We start from the raw sequence: 19951 nt of genomic DNA on the forward strand, positions 1-19951 counted from the left end.
TTCCCTAGACATGTCTTCCTTCAGAGTCTCTGCATTACTGGTTACTGTTCATTTCTGCTTGACTTATTGCTTCAGACTTATAACCCAGGCTGACCTTTAATTCTGAGGACTTTTCTGTGTGAGCATCCAGAATGCTAGTCTTATTAGGCATAAACCACCACCTGACTTAAACTTGTATTTCTTTAATAAAAAGCAAGGCTGGCCCTTTTTGCCCTATGTTTATGGGGTAATGTAAATAATTTACAATTGAGTTCTCTTATGTGAGCAACTCATGTAAATTAGACAAGACTATTAATTGGACAATGCTTTTATTCAAGAATTATTTTATTTTTAATCATGTGTTACAGTCATATCTGTGTAGATGAGTGTGAATGCCTGAGGAGGTCAGAAAAGGGCACTCTATCCCCAGTGCTGGAATTACAGGCAGTTGTGAGCAGTCCGTGTAGGTGCTGGAAACTGAACTCTATAGTCTTCTGCAACAGCAGCAAATGCCGATAACCACTGGGCATCTATCCAGGCCTTGAGAGAATCAATGCTTCCTTCCTTCTTTTTCTTCTTTCTTGATGGCGTCTTGCTATGAGCTCTGGCTGGCCTCGTACTCTCTATGTAGATCAACCTAGCCTCCAACTCAAGAGATCCACCTGTCTGCTTTTTCAGTGCTGGGATTAAAGGTATACACCACCACACTGGGTTCTGAAGAATGTTTTAAGATAGTAGTGCAATGTAGTAGATTTATTCCATTAAGAGTGACTACATAAATTACACATGGTATTTCTACTCTGGTTTATCTCTATTAACGAGTAGCAGTAAACCTCCAGAGCCAGTTTCTTGGGTTATCACTTGGGTATTTCTGAAAAATGGAGACACCTGAATTTTTTCAGAGTTACAGCTGTGAGGACCAAGTGGCTTGATACTTGCTAAACACCGAGGATCATGATAACAAGTTTAAAAATGTCACTTATTATTTATCATGTCCTGTTCCTACCATTTTCTAGAAGCATTTTCATTTTTTTCACACAAAATGAAATACAGTATGGAAACTACATGCATTACCATGTTGGAATCAAAAGATCAGGTGTGTAAGCTGAAGTACACCGCTTTCACTTTCTGGGTACTAGGTCCTCTATTTCCAAAAAGGGATAAAAACAGTCCCTACTTAGTCCTATGGTGAAAACTAGACAAGAAACATAAACACAGACACAAAATGCTTGGCACAGGGCTTCATACACACCACACAGTCAAATGTGAGGCTGGGAAGAGCTCAGGGGTAAATTGTTGGCCCAGCATGCAGGTGGCCCTGGGATGGTGGTGGTGGTGAACTTATTTCCTTAAAGATAACTAGTGTTAAAAAGGTGTCAAGCTGGGCAGGGTATCACATGCCTATAATTCCAAATGCTCACGAAGATGAGGCAGAAGAACTGAACTGGAGGTTAGCCCAAGATAGCAAGACCTCCATCTAAAAAGAGATTGGCCAAACTATCAAACTCATTAATGAGGAAAACGAAGTTCAGGGAATCAGAGGCTGAAGAACTTTCTTTTGTTGCTGTTGCTTGTTTTTAAAAAGGGTCTCCTTATGTAGCTCAGGCTGACTTGGGACTTGCCACAAAGACTAGGCTGGTCAGAGCTTGGGACCTATTTGCTTTTGCCTCCTGGATTAAAGGTGTGCACAACCATGTCTGACTTAAAAGATTTTCTCAAAGTTATTTTCTCAAAGTTATTTTCTAAAAAATGGTAAAGGGATTCAAGGTCAGGAGCATCCTAAGAATCCAAGGCAAGGGTCCTCCCTCAGCAGATACATAGTGTCTAAGGCTCTACCTTTAGGAAGATACATTTGCCAACTTCCTTTCAAAAAACAGGACAAAATAACAAAAGGTTTGTTTATGGAATAAACATTCAACATTTATTTAGTCTATATAGTATTGTCAGAAAGCTTTACACAGGATAATATATGCTGATGGCAACTTGCCCTCCTACCATGTGCACACAATCAAGAACAGTGCAAAGTCTCAACGCAAAATGATAGATAATACACATTTTTATTTATTAAAGTTTATTATTCTCATAATTACAACTGTAATTTATAAGTTTGAAACATGAGAAAAATTCTAAGAAGAGAGCTCAAATGAAGCTGAACAAGCAAGTAAAGATGGTTAAAACTCTGTCTCTGTTTCGAGCGCAGGCTCTGGAGCCAGGGTTAACACCGTAAGACATCACAGATAGCTCTTAAGACATTCACTCTATTCAGTCAAGCATGGAGATCTAGATATGTTTATATCATATATACACACTTTAGTATGATATTGGCCACTGAGCTCACACATCTTAACAAAGGATGAGAGTCTCTAGGACCCAGCTAAGTGCACGGAAGATTCAGGCACACTTACTACACATCAAAAGTTGCCGTTTATAAGTTATAGATATTTAATATTTCCAGAGTGTTTTTTTTTAATTAAAAAAATTTAAAGCATTTCAAACATTTTCACTTTTCTCAGTGCAAACGAAGGTTATTCAAGTCAACTTACCTTTCTCCTGAGGAGTGAGAGGAAGGGGCAAACAGAAACACCGCCCACCACAACCCAGCTTGACCTGCTTATCACCCTTTGCAGCAAACACTTAGGCCACGGATTAGTTATCACAATTAAAGCCTTGTGATTACGATTCAGCCCTTACTTCATATGTTTAACTTTTATGCTAAAATATTTATTTACAAAAATAGAAAAAAGTTAGCAGTGCAAGGAAAAGGTTGAAGTTTGCTTTAAATCCCAGCTATCCAATAGTGTGTGGAAAGGAAAAAAAAAAGCACCATTTCAAGATGGTCTAATTAGACACTGTGGAATTTATTTATAGGTCAGGCAGTAAATTACTGATTAACAACAGTTCAATACCACCTCAACTAGGTTATCCTAAAGAATTTTAAATAGTTTGTAGGTGCATTTTTGCTTATCTTGGTATTACAAACACTAAAGTAATAAATCATATTTTAAAAAATTACAAATTATAGTCTACTTCAAATCCACTTCAAATCCAGCTGTCTGTCAGGCCAGTCCAGCAGAAGATGGGCTTTTAACAAAAGCAGGGCTCTGATAATTTGGCAACTCCGTTTATTTTTCTCTCATTTTAAAAACTAGGAATTTTTTTTGGGTGGGGTAGGGTAGCTTGTCAATTTTATAGGTGAGAAAAATAAAGCAAGTAAATAAAGTAATTTAAACTACAAAGATGGACAAAAAGCAAGAGGATATAACAAATGTTATTTCTTCCATTTGTATCACTGCAAATAGCTGGGTCTTCACTAAAGAAACAACACATAATGAATACCAAAGTACCTTCCAATTCTACCTTCTTAGACTCAGGACATGAACTAAGGTCAATGGAGCCGCAAAGGCAAAATGGGTACAGGCTAAGTGTTTGCTTACTTTAGGTTGTATTTTAAGTTACAAATTTTCCTCACTAGCACTTAAAAATGAACATTTCCTTACAAATTTTATTTGTAAGAAATTGGTTTGTTTTTAACTAGGAAACATGGAGTGAGGTATCTGTTAATCTTAAAATTCTTTAAGTCCAGAGAAAATTGTTTTAAAAACATGTTTCATATACAAGACTTTAATACTTTTATTTAGGAATTACTTGAGGCTGGAGCAATAATGTTTTAACTTAATTCATCTAGTTTTCAATAGTGGAGTTGATCTATGCAGAATATTTTACCTTGTCTCTAAATAATAACTTAACTATATTTTCTCCACAAGTACATATTAATGCACTTTAAACTGGCTACTTTGTACCGATCAGAAGAAACAGGATACTCTTTCCCTTCCCCTCCTTCAAACACTCGCTCAGGGTGAATACTTATGAACTTTCAGAACTCCAGTCGTTGTCATAGTAACTACAGGACAAGGGCAGCACAGCGTGGAAACTATATCTGCTAGGTTCCAGAAGGCAGAGGATTGGTGCTCTAGCTTTACAGGGACTAGTACAAGCAGGCAAGAGCTCACTGTAAATGCACACCAGAACAGGGATCTAGGCGAAGCTGTTTAATTAGGGTACTGCTTTTGGAAGAAAAAAATAAAAGACACATTTGAAATAGCAACCCCCCAAAACAAACAAACAAACAAACAAACTAGACTTTTGTCACATTTCTAGGAATCTCAAACCTTTTGTATCCCATGCTCATAGGTAGTTTGATGCACATGGTAAATAGCTTCAGTATTTAAGAAGAGTACTGTATAGCTGACAAAGGACAGAGAACTCTTCACGCTTCTGATATCTCTGACTTGCTAAGTGCTATGGCCAGTTCCAAGTCTTCTTGCTCCTGCTGATTTAGTCTGGCAAGCCTCTGTTCTTCTTCCCGCTCACTTTCCCTCTTTGCCCATTCAATCATATCTTCTTCAGAGGGATACTGCCATTTAAAAGATCAAAAGAATGATTGAATTAGAAAATAAACTAAGAGATACAAAAGACCTTTTATAAAAGAGCACTAAAGACTTGTTTTACCTAAAGGAGGAGTGGCAATTCCTCATTTTTTTCTGAAAATGTATTTTAACTACTTACTGAACTCTAGCTTACTTTAAAATTTTAATGCAATCTATGGCAAGAAAAGTCTATAAAATATAATAAAGCCTATAAAGTAAACCGTTAAAAGATCACTTTAAGAAGTAGCAATTCCAGGCATGGTGGCACATGCTTGCAGTCCTAGCACAGGGGAGACTGAGGAAGGAGGACTGCAAATCAGAAGCCAATTTGGGACACAGTGGTATTTTGTCTCAGAACAGGTTAAATACTTAGGGTAGAATAGGATATTTAAAAACAGCAGTGGTCTAGTCTTCCAATTCAATGTAAAATATGTGTTATGTGACTATATACATTTTTTTCCTCTTTCCTTCCTTCCTGTTTTGTTTTTTTTTTTTTTTTAAGATGAACTATCACTAGGTAGCTCACATTGGCCTCAAACTCATGATCGTCCTGCCTATGTCCTGAGTTGTGGTATTACAACCATATAGGAGCATGCTTGACTGATATATCATTAAAACTATTGCCACTGGTGACAGAAAGCTGCCTTGCCTGGCCTTTCAGGAAACTCCAAAAGTATAAAGCAAAAATAGGCAAATTTTGCTACATATAAAAACATTAGATACAGTATGTGAACCTAATTATTTTTTAACAAACATTTTGAAGATTCTGATAGTCCTTAGGAACTTTTACCCCAGTTTTATATAACTAAAATGATCTAGCTTAAGTAAAACCTTAATACTGATGATGATTAGATTGGAAAAAATATTTGTAACTATAACCAAATTTCAGCTTCAGTAGAAACTAGATACGAAATTCTACTTGATTTGAGTCTTGTTAAGAGAAGACTCATCCAAAGAAGTTAAACAAACTGGAAGGCTTTGACAGTGTTCCTGTGACTCTTGGTGTGCTTACCAAACCTCTCACAGTGAAACTGGAGGACTTTATTGTGAACCACTTTTATGCTGTACTGTACTGTTCTGAAGTATAAAATAAGCAAAATGTCTCCACTACTGTTCAAGACTCATTCCAACCAGGTTTTTACTTGAAGATCCATATTTAATTGAATGTTACAAACTGGCAGTTATTTTACACCGAGAATTACAATCTCCTAAGAAAGCCAATTCTCCATCCTTCTCTGCTTGAAACAACTCAAATTTCACCTGACATGGACCTTGAAGATAATTCTGAGTTGTCATTTAACAGGGATCTCTATCTTGTTCCTTTACACTCAGGTGATGCCCCTGGAACCTAAGACTCAAAAGGTGGGTACTGTAACTGCCTCAGCTGCACGCAGATTCCTGCCCTCCTCTTTTCTAAGTAACTAGAATAATAACGGGGATAAAATAATGAATGGGAGAACCCAAATGGTACTCGCTGTGGCCAGGGGCATTTGGCCACTCAATTGCTCATCTTCAAAGTCAAGGATAAAAGGTGACGAACAAAAACGTTCCTCTTATAGAATGGGCAGTGGTAATGAATGTCACTTTGCCTGAGGAAAAAAAAAACAACCCAAAACCTTGTTAGCTACTCTGAGAGTTTCATTTTTAATAAGTGATGATATATATGATGCCTCCACCATGTGCTACTCCATTTCTAATTGAACAAAGGACTTGCCCAGCCTATTTTCATACTGCTTCTTTAAGTTTCTGAAAGAATTCTTAGATCTTAAGTTTATTTCATAAAAATAAGAAGGCTACCATGGTAGAGCACAAGCTCATCATGAATGAGTAACTGGGCTCACGGATGGATAAAAAAGAACCACCACCACCAATCACCAAAACTACTATGCGAATGCAGCGAGTAAAGACTTGTTTTGTATTCAAAGAACCCCTGTATTGTCCCCTCACAGAAACTGCCAACGGATCTCTAGAAACTGCCAAAGCTTTGTACACAAACACACATCCACAGCTACAAATATACAAGCTTCTTACTGGCATTATACAGAGTAGGCAGACAGCAAGCTTTTAAATCACCATCATACATAACCATTTGCCAAATAGTAACAGTCAAGATTTTACTTATATTTGCATCAAGACTGAGAGAAAGGGTATATAAAACATTTTGTTGACAAGAACCACAATGACTAAAATCAACTTAGCAATGGAATCATCTAAGAACCAGCAAAACCAAACCAAACAGAGGTTTTGCTTGGGGGAAGGTTAAAAGATAAATTTAAGTATGTTGATGAAATGATGCATTTGGAAGACTATGAAGAAATCCTTGACAACTCTTTAAACTATAAACGGAAAGATTTTCCCCCAAACAGCCCGGTCACAGTACTTACAGCACTGAAGTTAGCAAAATTGCTTGGGTCAGCCTCTTTATTGGTAGTGGCAGAAGAAGTGAATGGATCACAAAACATATCAGGATCTTTTTCTTTGGGACTATCATTGCCTGGGAAAGGCTGAAATGGATCATTCAGTTTAAAGGGATCAGAAGAATCCAACTTGTTGATGGGTCTTTTCCCTGGATCAAAATCATTACAATTAACCAGTAGACACAGCAAACACAAGCACACAAGAACATGTTCACAGGAGCATTTAAAGAACTTCAGGTGGTGTACAGAGCAAGAACCCAAGGCACTTTCTCAGACAGCTGCACCAACTGTCCTCAAAGCTTTCCCTTCCTTCTCTCAAATACATCTCAGGTGTAGCTAAATGGACAAACCCAAATACAAAAAGAGGAAATGAGTCAAGAATCATAATATTGTCCAAAAATTAAGTCTCTCTCCATTTAAAGAAGCATGCTCCTAAGGAAGATAAGGACAAACGAGAAACATGACAAAAAGTACACACAGCAATGGCCTCTGGCTGCAGCTTCAGCCTGACACTCGTGGCAGTAATAAGGGACTGAAATATGGCAACTCTCTTTTCTCTGGTATATTTACACAATGCCTGGTAGCATAGAACACAAGATTAATTTGACAAAACCTCATTATTTTTGCCATCTATAAAACTTCAAGCTGAGAATGATCAACACTTAGAAGTTCATAGCCTATATGCATAGCTGCTGAAAACTAATCTTTGACCAAATAACAGTATGCTGTTCTGCTAATTCATCATCCATTGTTTCTATACCATTTTAAATCAAATTATTTTATGTATTTATTCATCTTATTTATTCATTCATTTATTTGCTTTTTAAGACAGGGTTTCTCTGTGTAGCCCTGGGTGAACTGAACTCATTCTGTAGACCACACTGGCCTCAGACTCAGAAATCCACTAGCCTCTGCCTCCTGAGTGCTGGAACTAACGGTGTGTGCCACCATGCCCAGCTAAGTTCTTAAATTTTAAAGTTTTACTTAAAGTGTAATACTTCTTGAAGAAAAAAGTTTTAAGTTTCTTCAAATATGCTTTTCCTATAGTACAGTTATACTGATAGTCATATAATGGATTCTTTTCATTAATGTTTACAAAAGATGTTTGTATCTCGTATCTACACATGACTTCAGAAAGTCCTGTGAAAGCATGCAAAACCTGAGTTACAGCTACCATATAGCAACTAAGGCACTGAGGCTTAGACATGGGGAATTACACATTTAAGATCACAGAGTAGGGGCTCCAGTTGTAGCTTATGAAGCCCCCGGTTTGATCTCTAGCACTACTAAAAATCCAAACAAACAAAACCCCAAAGGAAAACAAAACCAAGCCTGGGGTTAATACTAACATTTGGGAGATGTGAGTAGGAAGTAGGAGGATAAGGAATTCAGTTTGAGGCAAGGCTACGCTACATGGGGTACTATCCAAAAACCAAAAGGGCTGGAAATGTCACTCAGTGGTGAGAGTGCTTGCTGAGGATCTGAGAGACTGTGGTTCACAAACTGAGACTGGGGCTGACCAGAATATGAATTTAAGATCCCTAACCAGTGATCCTTTCAACAAACCATTCTTCCCCTTTGCTCCTTCTACAATGATGTACACTTGAATTTCTGCAGCTTCATTATTATTGTGTATGTTGTATATGATGTGTGCGTGTGTGGTGTGAACATATGTGCTACAGTGTATGTGTGCTTAGTGCAGGAAGCACGTGTCCCCTATTAAGCCATCTCATTAGCCTTGTTTTCAGCTGCAAGACACTAAATTAGGGCATTTGGATTATAAAAGTATACTCACATGGGTGTAAAAATGTAAATAAACAAAATATTAGTTTTAAAAGTTATATAGACTCTGACCAACTTCTAACCTATGATATACTAGAGTTTCCTTAAAGGATAAAAAAAAATCACTTAACTCATTTATTTAAGTTTTGAGCAGATATTTATACACTAGCAACTATATGTACAATCAATAATCAAATACTATGAGAAGACTATTATGAAAAGGCAAGAATGATTAACAGTAATAAAACAGTGATCAGTGAACTTTGGGGGCTGACATGTTACCCAATGTGTCCAACAAAACTGTGTCTCTTCATAGAGCAGCTTGACAGCATTAACCATACTCAGGGAAACTGCCTTCATAGTTACTTTATTCTGCATTAAAAACAAACCTTTCCTTGGTGTAGGGCTAAATATAACACAGACTAAATAAAACAAAATTAAAAACACAACAATTTGTTCCTAGACTACAAAGAATTTTAAAATCAGATTTTTAAATCTGGTATGTTGGTATACACCTTTAAACCCAGCACTCAAGAGTAGTCTTTCAAGAGTCTTGAGTTCAAGGTCAGCCTGGTCCTACATAGCAAGTTCCAGGCCAACAAAGTCTACTTTGTTTACATTCTCTCTCAAACAAAACAAAATATCTATTATAAAGAAATGTTAAAGAGCAAGCAGTTTTCCCCACTTGCCTTTTTTTTCTAAATAAAAATAAACAAAAAATTAAAGATTTAGGGAGACTTCAAGTTAGTTTTCTCTCAAGAATAGTAATTTAAAAACCAGAGTACAGAAAACTTCTATTCAAGTGATAATCATTGGTTTCCAAAAAATAAGACAAAACAAAAACAAAGAGATTTCACCCATTCTTCTTCTGAAATGGGGATGGGAAGGGGCATATGCCCAGCCAAGAGGACAGCAGCAAGCTATTGCTAAGTGCCTGGCTCTTGCTTACAGCCTTTTATATGACACATCATGATGGAAGTAAGGCCCACACAACACTTTTTAGAGAGAGAAAAAGCACAGTTATCTAGGAAAGTCTCCAACTTGCATACCAGGGGGTGGCGGGCAGGGTCTTGTTGGCGTGCCAATCTTGGGTGGCAGTGCTGGAGGCACATCTTCACTCTTGCTGGGCGTTTCCTCTAACACAGGTTTTGGAATGACCACACTGCTGGCAGAACTTGATATGGTAGGATTAAAAGGATCTTCATTGTTGACCTTTGTTTAAAAAGAAATGTTTATATAGTATGATATACACATGGTCATAAAGTACTCAGAAGAATGATTTAAGTATAATGCAGTTTTATTTCAATCCTTAGAGAAGTGACATTTTACCCTTTACATTCAAGAACAATAAATAGGATTAAAAGTTGGTCTGTAATGAGTAGGTATTCTCGCATCATTACTTATCAAGAGCAATAGACATATTAAAACAAGCACACTCCAGACAGAAAGCTTACTAAGTAAGCATTACACAATACAAAGCTTCCTGAGATCCAAATGGACTGCCTGATAACGGAACAAAAAGGAAGGTCTGACTCTATGCTTGTCAGTGGCTTTAAATATAGGAAAGACAATCTTGAAAAACTATGAAGACAACCCAAAAGTTGTTGTTTAAAAAAGCAAATTGAGCCGGGCGGTGGTGGCGCACGCCTTTAATCCCAGCACTTGGGAGGCAGAGGCAGGCGGATTTCTGAGTTCGAGGCCAGCCTGGTCTACAGAGTGAGTTCCAGGACAGCCAGGGCTATACAGAGAAACCCTGTCTCGAAAAACCAAAAAAAAAAAAAAAAAGCAAATTGATCCCAGTGGAATATTAATTCTTAACATGAGCAATGAAAGATTGACTTTTCTATAACAAACTGGAGTATGATTTATTTAGGCCCCTCTCTCCCTCTCTCTTTCTCTCTCTCATTTTTCAAGACAGCGTTTCTTCGTATGTCCATGGCTATTCTGGAACTCACGTTGTAGATCAGGCTGGCCTCAAACTCACAAAGATCCACATGTCCCTGCCTCCTAAGTGCTGGGATTTCAAGTGTGGGCCACCACCACCAAGCTAGGTCAGTATTTTTCAACAGTAGAACTACTAACTTTTTGGGATGAAATAACTACATTCAGGGCTGAGGGCGGTGGCTCTGCAGTGTGCTAGAAGATGTACGCACAAAGTATGAACAGCATCCTCCACCTAGTTTTGAGAACCACAAATGTCTCTGGACACTGTCAAATGTTCCTTAGAGGCAGATAATTTGGCTTATCTTCAAATTCTCTCAAATCTTTTTCTCTTAGCCTAAATCAACACTACAGCTATACTGGAAAATAGGTAGTGGACACTCAGTGCCAGAGTTTACACACTTTTATGTTAGTGCAGACCCTAACAATGTCAATGGATAAAATCAAATAGTCAGTATACATAGATTGGAATCAATGTTACAGCTACTGACCCAGAGAGTACACAGGGTGAAATGTAATTCAACTGGGAAAGAAACATTTACACAGACAGACAACTCTAATTATCACACTGAACAGACCTTTTAGAAGAAAATGTAGCCACCTGTACCACTGTCTGCTTATTATAGAGATGTGATTACTTTACAGCTGATGATAACTTCCACGTGAAAGCAACACCTGCTATGGACTGATTACAATCAAATCAGTTTGTGAGGGAATTCTAACGGTACGGAGGTCTGCTCATTTGATGGAATATGATGTATTGTTCCTTCCTATTAATCACTGCAGATTACCTTTGATAATGTGCTGAAGTCAGCAAATCCATCTCCAAATGATTCATTTCCGAAAACAGAAGCAAAAGGGTCTGCGACTAGGAGTAAAGAAAGACACAATATTTCATGTTTTTATGTGGTAACATTCATAAAAATCATTCCTAAATTTGACTGATGTCTATACAGATTGGCTGGACACTGAAAATCCCATATGGTGTATTCCTTAGGATGAATCAGTTGGTAAGCAGCTCAAGATCACAACCAGGTGCTACTGGAAGGTAAGGTATAAAGTTCTCGAACACATGTGAAACAAAACAGCTCTACAAACTACATTTTCTTCTTGTTGTTTGTTTCAGGGGAAGTACAGCATATGACTTTGATGTCTGCCAGCCTCTCAAGTGCCAGGACTACTGTCATTTGAAAATGTCCTTGGCCAAATTATCTCTAATAATGATATCAAGAAGTCATCAATCATACATTTCACACGTCATTCAAATCTCTTTTCACAAACCTTAGACTAACCCAGGCGTCACTAATTTCAACAACAGAGTTCTTCATTCTCTATAGCAATAACTATGTTCTACTTTGTTCCATAGTTATCTGTAATTAAGTACTTTGTAGCACAAGTAGTTTGAATTTGTCATATATATTCCCCCTGTAAAGCTAACAGTCACAGACACAGATCTAAATTTATGTATATTGAGGGAGGAAAGGCACACCTGCTAAAGTTTCCAGGACAAATTTGCACCTGGGACATACTTAAAATTAAAAAAAGAGTTGGCCAAGTGTGGTGGCACATACCTTTAATCACAGCAGTAGGCAGGCAGAGGCAGGCAGATCTCTGTGAATTCGAGGCCAGCCTAATCTACATAGTTCCAGGATAGCCAGAGCTACACAAAGACCCTGCTCCCTCCCCTAAAAACCCCAACCCAAACCAACAACAAAAACCAAAATTAAAAACAAAACAAACCAGACAGTTTATTAAAAAAGGGAAGCCCCATAAATGGAGTGAGCTACAGAATGGCATATGCTGAAAAGACAAGGGACCATAGCATCTTTTTAAGATGCTTATTATTTTTTCATATATGTGTGTGTACATTGTGCACATATATGTATTCGTACTATGTGTGTACCTGGTGTCTGTAAAAGCAAAAGAGGGTATCAAATTCCCTAGAACTGGTTGTGAGCGGCCACGTGGGTTCTGGAAACTGAACCTGGGTCCCCTGACGAGCAGCCAGTGTTCCTGATAGCTGAGCCATCTGTCCAGCCTCATGGCACCTTATTTTTGTATGCTTTGCTACCAAGGAAGCAGGGCAGTGAGAGTGAAGCAGAGTGGGTACAGTGGAAGGCAGCCCTTTCCAGGCTGGTCACAAGTCTGATTATGAAAAGGATACTGAAACTCCAATCATAGGAAACTGCAAATTTAACCACAGAAGATGTTTCACATTAATATAGCATCTGGAGAGCTGCATAACTGGGGGATGCTTTCACCAGGGGTAGTGTCAGATATTCCCTTCCCTTTCCCCTTCTGTTATTCCCGATTCACACTCTTGATAGTGCACAAGGGTAGCATAAGAAAATGCCCTAGGCTCCTTTTCCTGGAGGAACTGATTATGCTACACCATGTCCTTTGTCTCTTCCTTCACAGATTTTATAAGGAGTTACAACACTTGTAGCAACACAGCTGAGTTAGGCCAGAATTGAAATACTGGAAAGTATAATTTGAAAAATATTAACTGAAAAAAAAAAGGTATTTCTACATGATGAATATGTAATTGCTAGAGTTTTTCTACAAGATACTGAGGAAATGTACCCTAGACAAGAGATTTTTTTTTTTCCAAATCAGAGAATTAAGACTTTGACAAAAATTGTCTCAAATGTTGGTTGGTATGAATGAAGCACAGGCCTGCCCAGAATCTGAAAGGATTCTGTCAGCCCATGTGAGACACATGCTTGAGGAAAACTGGCAGGCAGCACACAGAAGCCATGAGCAGCAGATCAGGCTTTCAACGTAAATATGAATTCACCAGCACCCTCTCTTCTCCCAAAATAAAGGTAATATATTGGGGGAAAATGTATAACAGCATTAAATCACCTATAATCTTATTATCCAAAATCACTTGTGAATACTTTAGTATATAACTTCATCTTTTTTTTTCCTGTTACATTATTATGATTTTCTGTAAACATAGAAACAATAAATCTATCCCCTGCTCGGCTTAACTTACTATAGTTCTTATCAGCACCCAAGTCATATTTGCTTCCACCTGTCAATAAAAGCTCTATGATGCCAGAAACTTCGTTTTATTCCTTACTTTCTCGTCAAGGATGAGCACAAGGTCTGGTGAGTAGGAGGTGCTGGTATTTGTTGAAAGTATTGTGAAAATAGGGAACAGAAGCCATATGTTTATTAAGGATCCTCCGAATAGATGTAATAGTTCTTAGCATAGCCAGCTGACCAATGAGGAAGAAAGTAACAAATAAAATTCCTCAAAAGGCTGCTGGAGAGACTGCTCAGTGGGTAAGAGTACAGATTGCTCTTGTAGAGTTCCCAGCACCTACAGTGGGTGGCTCATAACTGCCTGTAACTCCAGCTCCAGGGGATCCAATGCTGTCCTCTGGCCTCCGTGGGTATGTACACTCACATGCACATACCTAGACATAGATAAATAATTAAAAAAAATTAAAGAAAATGTTCCCCCAAAGAGTAGCTGCTTACCAAAGAATCCTAAGGGGAAGAAATCTCCCTCATCCCTATACCCACTAAATGTAAGATCTAAGCTCAACTTCACACAGTCTTCAAGAGATACCCCCGAGTAAGATGCATCTGCAAAGACACATTTGTGCTTTAATCAGCATCTGGACAGACTATTTCCTAAGTCTAGGGTTAGTAAACTATTACACACACACACACCTTCGCATCACAACTAATCTCATCTAAAGTAGAAAAATAATGCTGAAAAGTATCCTGAGTTGGCTTCTCCTTATTAGTTTTCTTTCAGAGTTTGAAGTGTCTATCCACCAGGAGCAAGCAAGGGCTGAGAAGAACTCAAGCACTTCATTGTACTTTTATTACTATCACAACAACTATAATTTAGTGGTAAGAGTGCAATGGTTTAACTAAATTTTATATATATATATATATATATATATATATATATATATATATATATATAATATGCATAATATATTATATATAATAAATGTAAATTTACTCATTTTAAAAACTGATTTTGAAAGCCCACAATTCTAAATGTGATCAATACTGGCATTAAAGTAACTTGTTTGCTTCAATCTGCTTTATTACTCTTGCTACTCATGCTGGTAGTTCATTTCTAATCTCCAGATTCATCCATACTAACCTCTCTTTACCATAACCCCCTCTTGTCCATCCACTTCGGAAAGTAGCACATCCTACCAGCCACACTCCACTACAGCGCGCAGGTGTGACTTCACTTTCCACTCACTCCCGTGCGCACGCAGTAGCCAGTCTACCCATCGGGCCCACTTGTAATGAAGAGTGGCAATCAAACAACTGTTGAGCTAAAAATGGTTAAGATTCCACTGGCTCTAGGACTGAATCTAGATGGAGAACTGGTTCACCTTCACATAACTGTGTAACACTGATCAAGTTATTTAATATTCTGGTACTTCATTTCCTGGTATTCAGATTTTCTCTGTATTGCAACAGAACCTCTTTATAGTAAAAACAATTTTCATTACTCTCCTAAAGCCACTCACTTTTAAACTTAGGCTAAGATCTTTAAAATAAATGCCAAACAACACTTTGTAGGGTTGGACACAGAGTTAAGAGAAACAGATACTCACAAGAAAGTAAAATGTACTGGATAATATTGATACAGGCCTCTTTTTAAGATTTATTTTATATATGAGCGTTTTGCTTGCATGTATGTATGTGCATCATCTGTGTGCCTGTTCTCTAGGAGGCCAGAGAGGACACTGTGGGTTCTCTAAAAGAGCCAGCTCTCCAGCCAGCTCATTCATTCATTCATGAACAGGTTTCTTCTTTTGTAGTCCAGGCTGGTGTGGAATTCACTATGTATTTCTTATTATATAGCCCAGGCTGGCCAAGAACTTACAGCAATCCTACTTCATCCTCCTAAGAACCAGGATTAAAGTGTTATCATCATACCCAGATAATTTCAAATGATTTTGTTCTTTCTTGTACTTGTATGTCTCTGTGTGTGCATGTGCATGGTTTATGTTGTATGTGGTGTGGACACATGGATGCTCACTGCAAGGTCAGAACAGAACACTACATGTTCTCCTTTATTGTTCCCCTCCTTGTTGCCTTAAGACAAGGTTTCTTGCTGATCCAGAAACTCGCCCATTTTGAACAGGATAGCTGGCCAGTGAGCAAGTGAGCGCTTAGGCCTGCCTGTCTCTGCTCCCCAGTGCTGAGGTCATAGGGAAGTGCAGCCATATCTAGCTTTTTATGTGAGTACTGGGGATTCAAACTCAGGCCCTAATGCTTGCACAGCAGCAGGGCTCTTACCCACTGAACCACCTTTCTAGCCAAAAACTACACTGTACACAGCAAAAGCTTCGTATTGGTTTTACTGACACTGAACACAGTACATAGAGAAACCTTTAAGGAGAGTGATACATGAGATAACGAGTAAGGAAGTCAAAGGTGACGCACAAATACTTGTTGCTATTATTAGTTTGTGTTACGAGGGAATAACTATACGTCAATTTAAAAGTCATAATTAATAAGGGCAGAAATGTTTAGAGAAGAAAATCTTGATGAAAAGGCGATGAGTAACACTAATAAAACTGGTAATTGTCTTTACCTGAATCACTAGCTGCAACAACAACTGTTCCACCAGGAGCAAATGGGTCATTATGCTTCCAAGTTTCTACCTAAAGAGAACAGTACAATCTATGAGAGACAACATTTCATAGGTGGAACTTTACTATCAAACCTTAAAAAAAAAAAAAAGCTTTACAAAGCTCTGAATTAGAAAACAAACATTTGTAACAGAGTTTTTCCTTTCCCGATACAGTCTCAATGAATGGAAACATTACTCTCTGATTACAAAATATTTATCTAAAAAGTAGATGGCATATGCATAATTTAACAAGTTAAGTTTATGTGAACACTCAATCACCTCACAGGAAGGTCCCAACATTCAGTAGGCTTCATGCATCTTTCTCCAACCACAATTCTAACTCCTCTTCTGCAGTCACTTTTTGGTAGTACTGGAATTGAACCTAGAGCTTACATGTCCTAACCAAGCACTCTGACACTGAGCTTAGCACCATCCAGGGACACAGAAAAGACCAGATAGCTGTGATGACTCTTATATCAGCAACCTTTTATTTTAACAGAGAAACTATAAGATGAAAGCAAGGTGGTACTTGTTCTGAAAGTACAGACAAAAAGTAAGCACAAAGGATGAAGCCTCTCAGGTAGGGAGAAGAACAGGAGAAATGTGCTATTGTTAAATTAGGAAGAGCAGACTTGGCTTGAGAGCAGTGGAGAATAGAGCTGACATGAAGTAAGAGAATTCAGACTGCCATATATTTTAGAGGAATCTGGCATATGGTCTACATTATAAACTAGGTGTGGTAGTCTTGTGGAGACCACAAATATTCAGTTATAGAGGTGTTCCTCAAAATTTACATCAGTGGAAAATACCAACTCCTGGGCAAGTAACTCTTATTAATGGATACAGTAAGGAAATAATTTAAGACTACTAAAAAACCAAAAACAAAACAAAACACAAAAGTAAAATCTTCACTTAAGATTAATAAATGACAAAAGTTATGTGAAATATCCATCGGTTAATTGTGCCTCTCTTGGTCTAGTTTACTTACAGAAATATTGCTGTCAATCTCCAAATAAAAACAAACAAAATATTTCATTGTATTATTCTATTGGGTATTTTAAAATATCCAGAATATAAATTTATTTTTATTTTATGTGTGTGAGTGTTTGGGCTGCATGTAGTAGATACATATATCTACTCTGTGTGCTGTGTGTGTGTGTGTGTGTGTGTCTGTATGTGTATATGTGTGTCTGTCTGTCTCACATGCCACACCCGAATGCCTGGTGCCTGTGTAGGGCAGGAGAAGGTGTCAGATCCCCAGAAACTGGAGTTACAGACAGTTGTGATCTGCCACTGGGTGCTGGGAAGTGAACCCAAGTCTGTTACCTGTTGAGTCATCTCCAAAGCCCTATATAAATATTTTTAAAAAACTTTCAGATGCAACTATCTTGGGCATATTAAAGTAATGTGATTTTTTTAAAAAAAGATTTATTTTTAATCATGTGTACATACATGCATGTCTCACGTGTGTCAGTACCTCAGAAGTTAGAGGCAATATATTCTCTGGAGTTGGAGTTACAGGCAGTTGTGAGTATAGGTGTTCCCTGACATGGGTGTTGGAAACTGAACTTTGGTCGTTCTGGAAGAGAAATACATATTTAACTGCTGAGTCATCTCTCCAGCCAGGATGTCATGTAGCCTAAGATATTCTCAAATTTACTATGCAGTCAAGATTGGCTTTGAATCCTCTTGTCTTCATTTCTCCAGTGCTGGGATTATACCTTTTTACCACTGCATTCAATAGGGTAAGTGTTTTGAATCTAAAATGTCTTTATTTTTAAAGCAGGGGTATCAACATCTGCCTTACAAACCTGAAAATGAAGATAAGAATGGCTATACATCACAGAGGCCTTTGGCTCTGTAGCTATTAGTAGAGGCTGTAGACACATACTCAAAAGAGCCTGACATTCAGTGAAAATTTATACTTTTCAAGATTAACATTCTAGGTATAACTATAAACAGCATGAATGATTTCATTTTTCTAAAATATTAATGTCTCCCTTTGAGTAACTTCCATTTCTTCAATAGTACAACAGATACTGATAAAAAGTTTTACTTAAGACTGGCTTTTGGACTTCCAGTCACATATTTAGTATCACCAATGGGATAAAAACAACTTCATTTTTAGATGCTAAGTCATCTACTCCTCTCCAGTAGATGATCAAAGTATGAAATACTACATTAGACAAAAGCCTGGATGGGTGGGATCCAAACAAACTTCAGATGGACCATTAAAATAACCAAAAGGAAGCTTCCATCGCTACATATTCAATATATTTCCTTAGATACTTGTTCATGAGGCTGAACAGTCTTTAATCCGGCCACTCACCGATGTATTACTGCTGTTGCTAGATGCACTGAAAGGGTCAGTACTTGAAGTGGTAAAAGGATCAGTAGAAGCCTGCTTAAAGAAGCAATCAGATGCAAATGGATCTGAACCTTTGAAAGGATCGCCACCAAATGGATCTAAAAAGAAGAAACAAAACAAACATAATAAGCTGAAAACCTACTGTTACATTCTCTATAGCCTACAGGCATTATCACTGGCTTACTTAAGCCACTTAGAGGAATTCCTTAGGAGCCACTGTGAGGCTGGGCTGGGTCTGTCCACCACTCAGACTCAAAAAGGAACAACCATTTCTTTTTCTTGATACCAGCCAGAGTCCTTAAGTATGCATTTGTGGTACTCTGTGTTCTCTTACTCCTTCCAAAGCTCCCACTCACCCATCCTCAGTGTGGCTGCTTGTCCTCATGTGGCTGACCTCCATGCCAGCTCACTTACAACCCTGCTTCTCCCTTCTCTTCTCCATCCTCTCCTCTGAGCACCTGGTGAGATTTACAGCTTGCCTGCCCTGGTGTTTTCCCTTTAAACTCAATACAATTGTCCTCTTTGAATAGACTTGATTTTCAAAAAGCAAAATCACTCTGAACTCCTACACAACTACAAGTTCCCTTTTTATTTCAGATTCTATTCTGCTTTCAAGAAAAATAGAGCTTTTCACTTACTAAACTTTTTAGTTAGCATTTAATTTTAAGGGATCTAGTCCTAAGTTTTCTAGTACTATGCTTATAAAAGAAACAACAAAAACTTTAAAATAGATTTCCTTCTCTGAGCTCAACACATTTGAAACACATTTGGGAAACAAAATTAAGTAGGAAACAAGACTTCCTTTATTCTAGTGAAAAATCTCAGAAAAATGATTATCTCAAATGTAATAATTTTTCAATGCCCCCAACTCATATGACCAGTCTAAAATTGTAGGATAGTAAAATTATTTTATAGCCTAGTATTTTGTAGTAGTATATAAACTCATATTAATTTAACTTTACCCAATATGGAAAAATTAGATCTTGTGTTTTTAGATTAAAATTTTAAATTATGCATATATGTACAAGTGTAATCCTTGCAGAGATCAGAGGTATTGGTTCCCCTCAGCTAGAGTTACAGACAGCTGTGAGTCACCCTATGGGGGTTGGTAATCAAACTCTTATCCACTGCAAAGAACAGTACACAGTCTTAACTACTGAGCCATCTTTCTCCCCCTACCACCAATGTTATTTTTAAGCAACATTTTGATTATAGCTTTTTTTAAAAAGTGAGGCTTGAGTTGAAAGTATACTAGAGTACTTGCCTAGCATGCACAAAGTCCTGTTTAACCCCAACACAGATACACAGACACACTCAGACAGACACAATTTCTTAAGCAAATTCACAAGGCTCTAACCACTCCCTAAACACACACACACACACACACACACACACACACACACACACACACACA

At 37.8% G+C, this 19951-nt stretch overlaps 1 protein-coding gene across 2 annotated transcripts in view; it reads right to left on the minus strand.

The window, feature by feature from the left end:
• Positions 1–2017: 2017 nt before the first annotated feature.
• Eps15 (epidermal growth factor receptor pathway substrate 15) overlaps positions 2018–19951 on the minus strand; it is a 64394-nt gene continuing 46460 nt past the window's right edge. Inside the window, exons 8-13 of one of the 2 annotated variants that reach the window (XM_028786518.1) lie at positions 18499–18635; positions 16131–16200; positions 11338–11414; positions 9655–9817; positions 6791–6972; positions 2018–4393 (exon numbers count right to left, since the gene is read on the minus strand). In XM_028786518.1, coding sequence (XP_028642351.1) covers positions 4247–4393; positions 6791–6972; positions 9655–9817; positions 11338–11414; positions 16131–16200; positions 18499–18635 — 776 coding nt within the window. In that variant the 3' untranslated portion in view covers positions 2018–4246. The remainder of the gene's footprint in view (positions 4394–6790; positions 6973–9654; positions 9818–11337; positions 11415–16130; positions 16201–18498; positions 18636–19951) is intronic. The other variant, XM_028786510.1, reaches the window with a different exon arrangement.

Source organism: Grammomys surdaster, unplaced genomic scaffold, assembly GCF_004785775.1.
Source record: "Grammomys surdaster isolate TR1022 unplaced genomic scaffold, NIH_TR_1.0 100, whole genome shotgun sequence".
NCBI lineage: Eukaryota > Metazoa > Chordata > Mammalia > Rodentia > Muridae > Grammomys > Grammomys surdaster.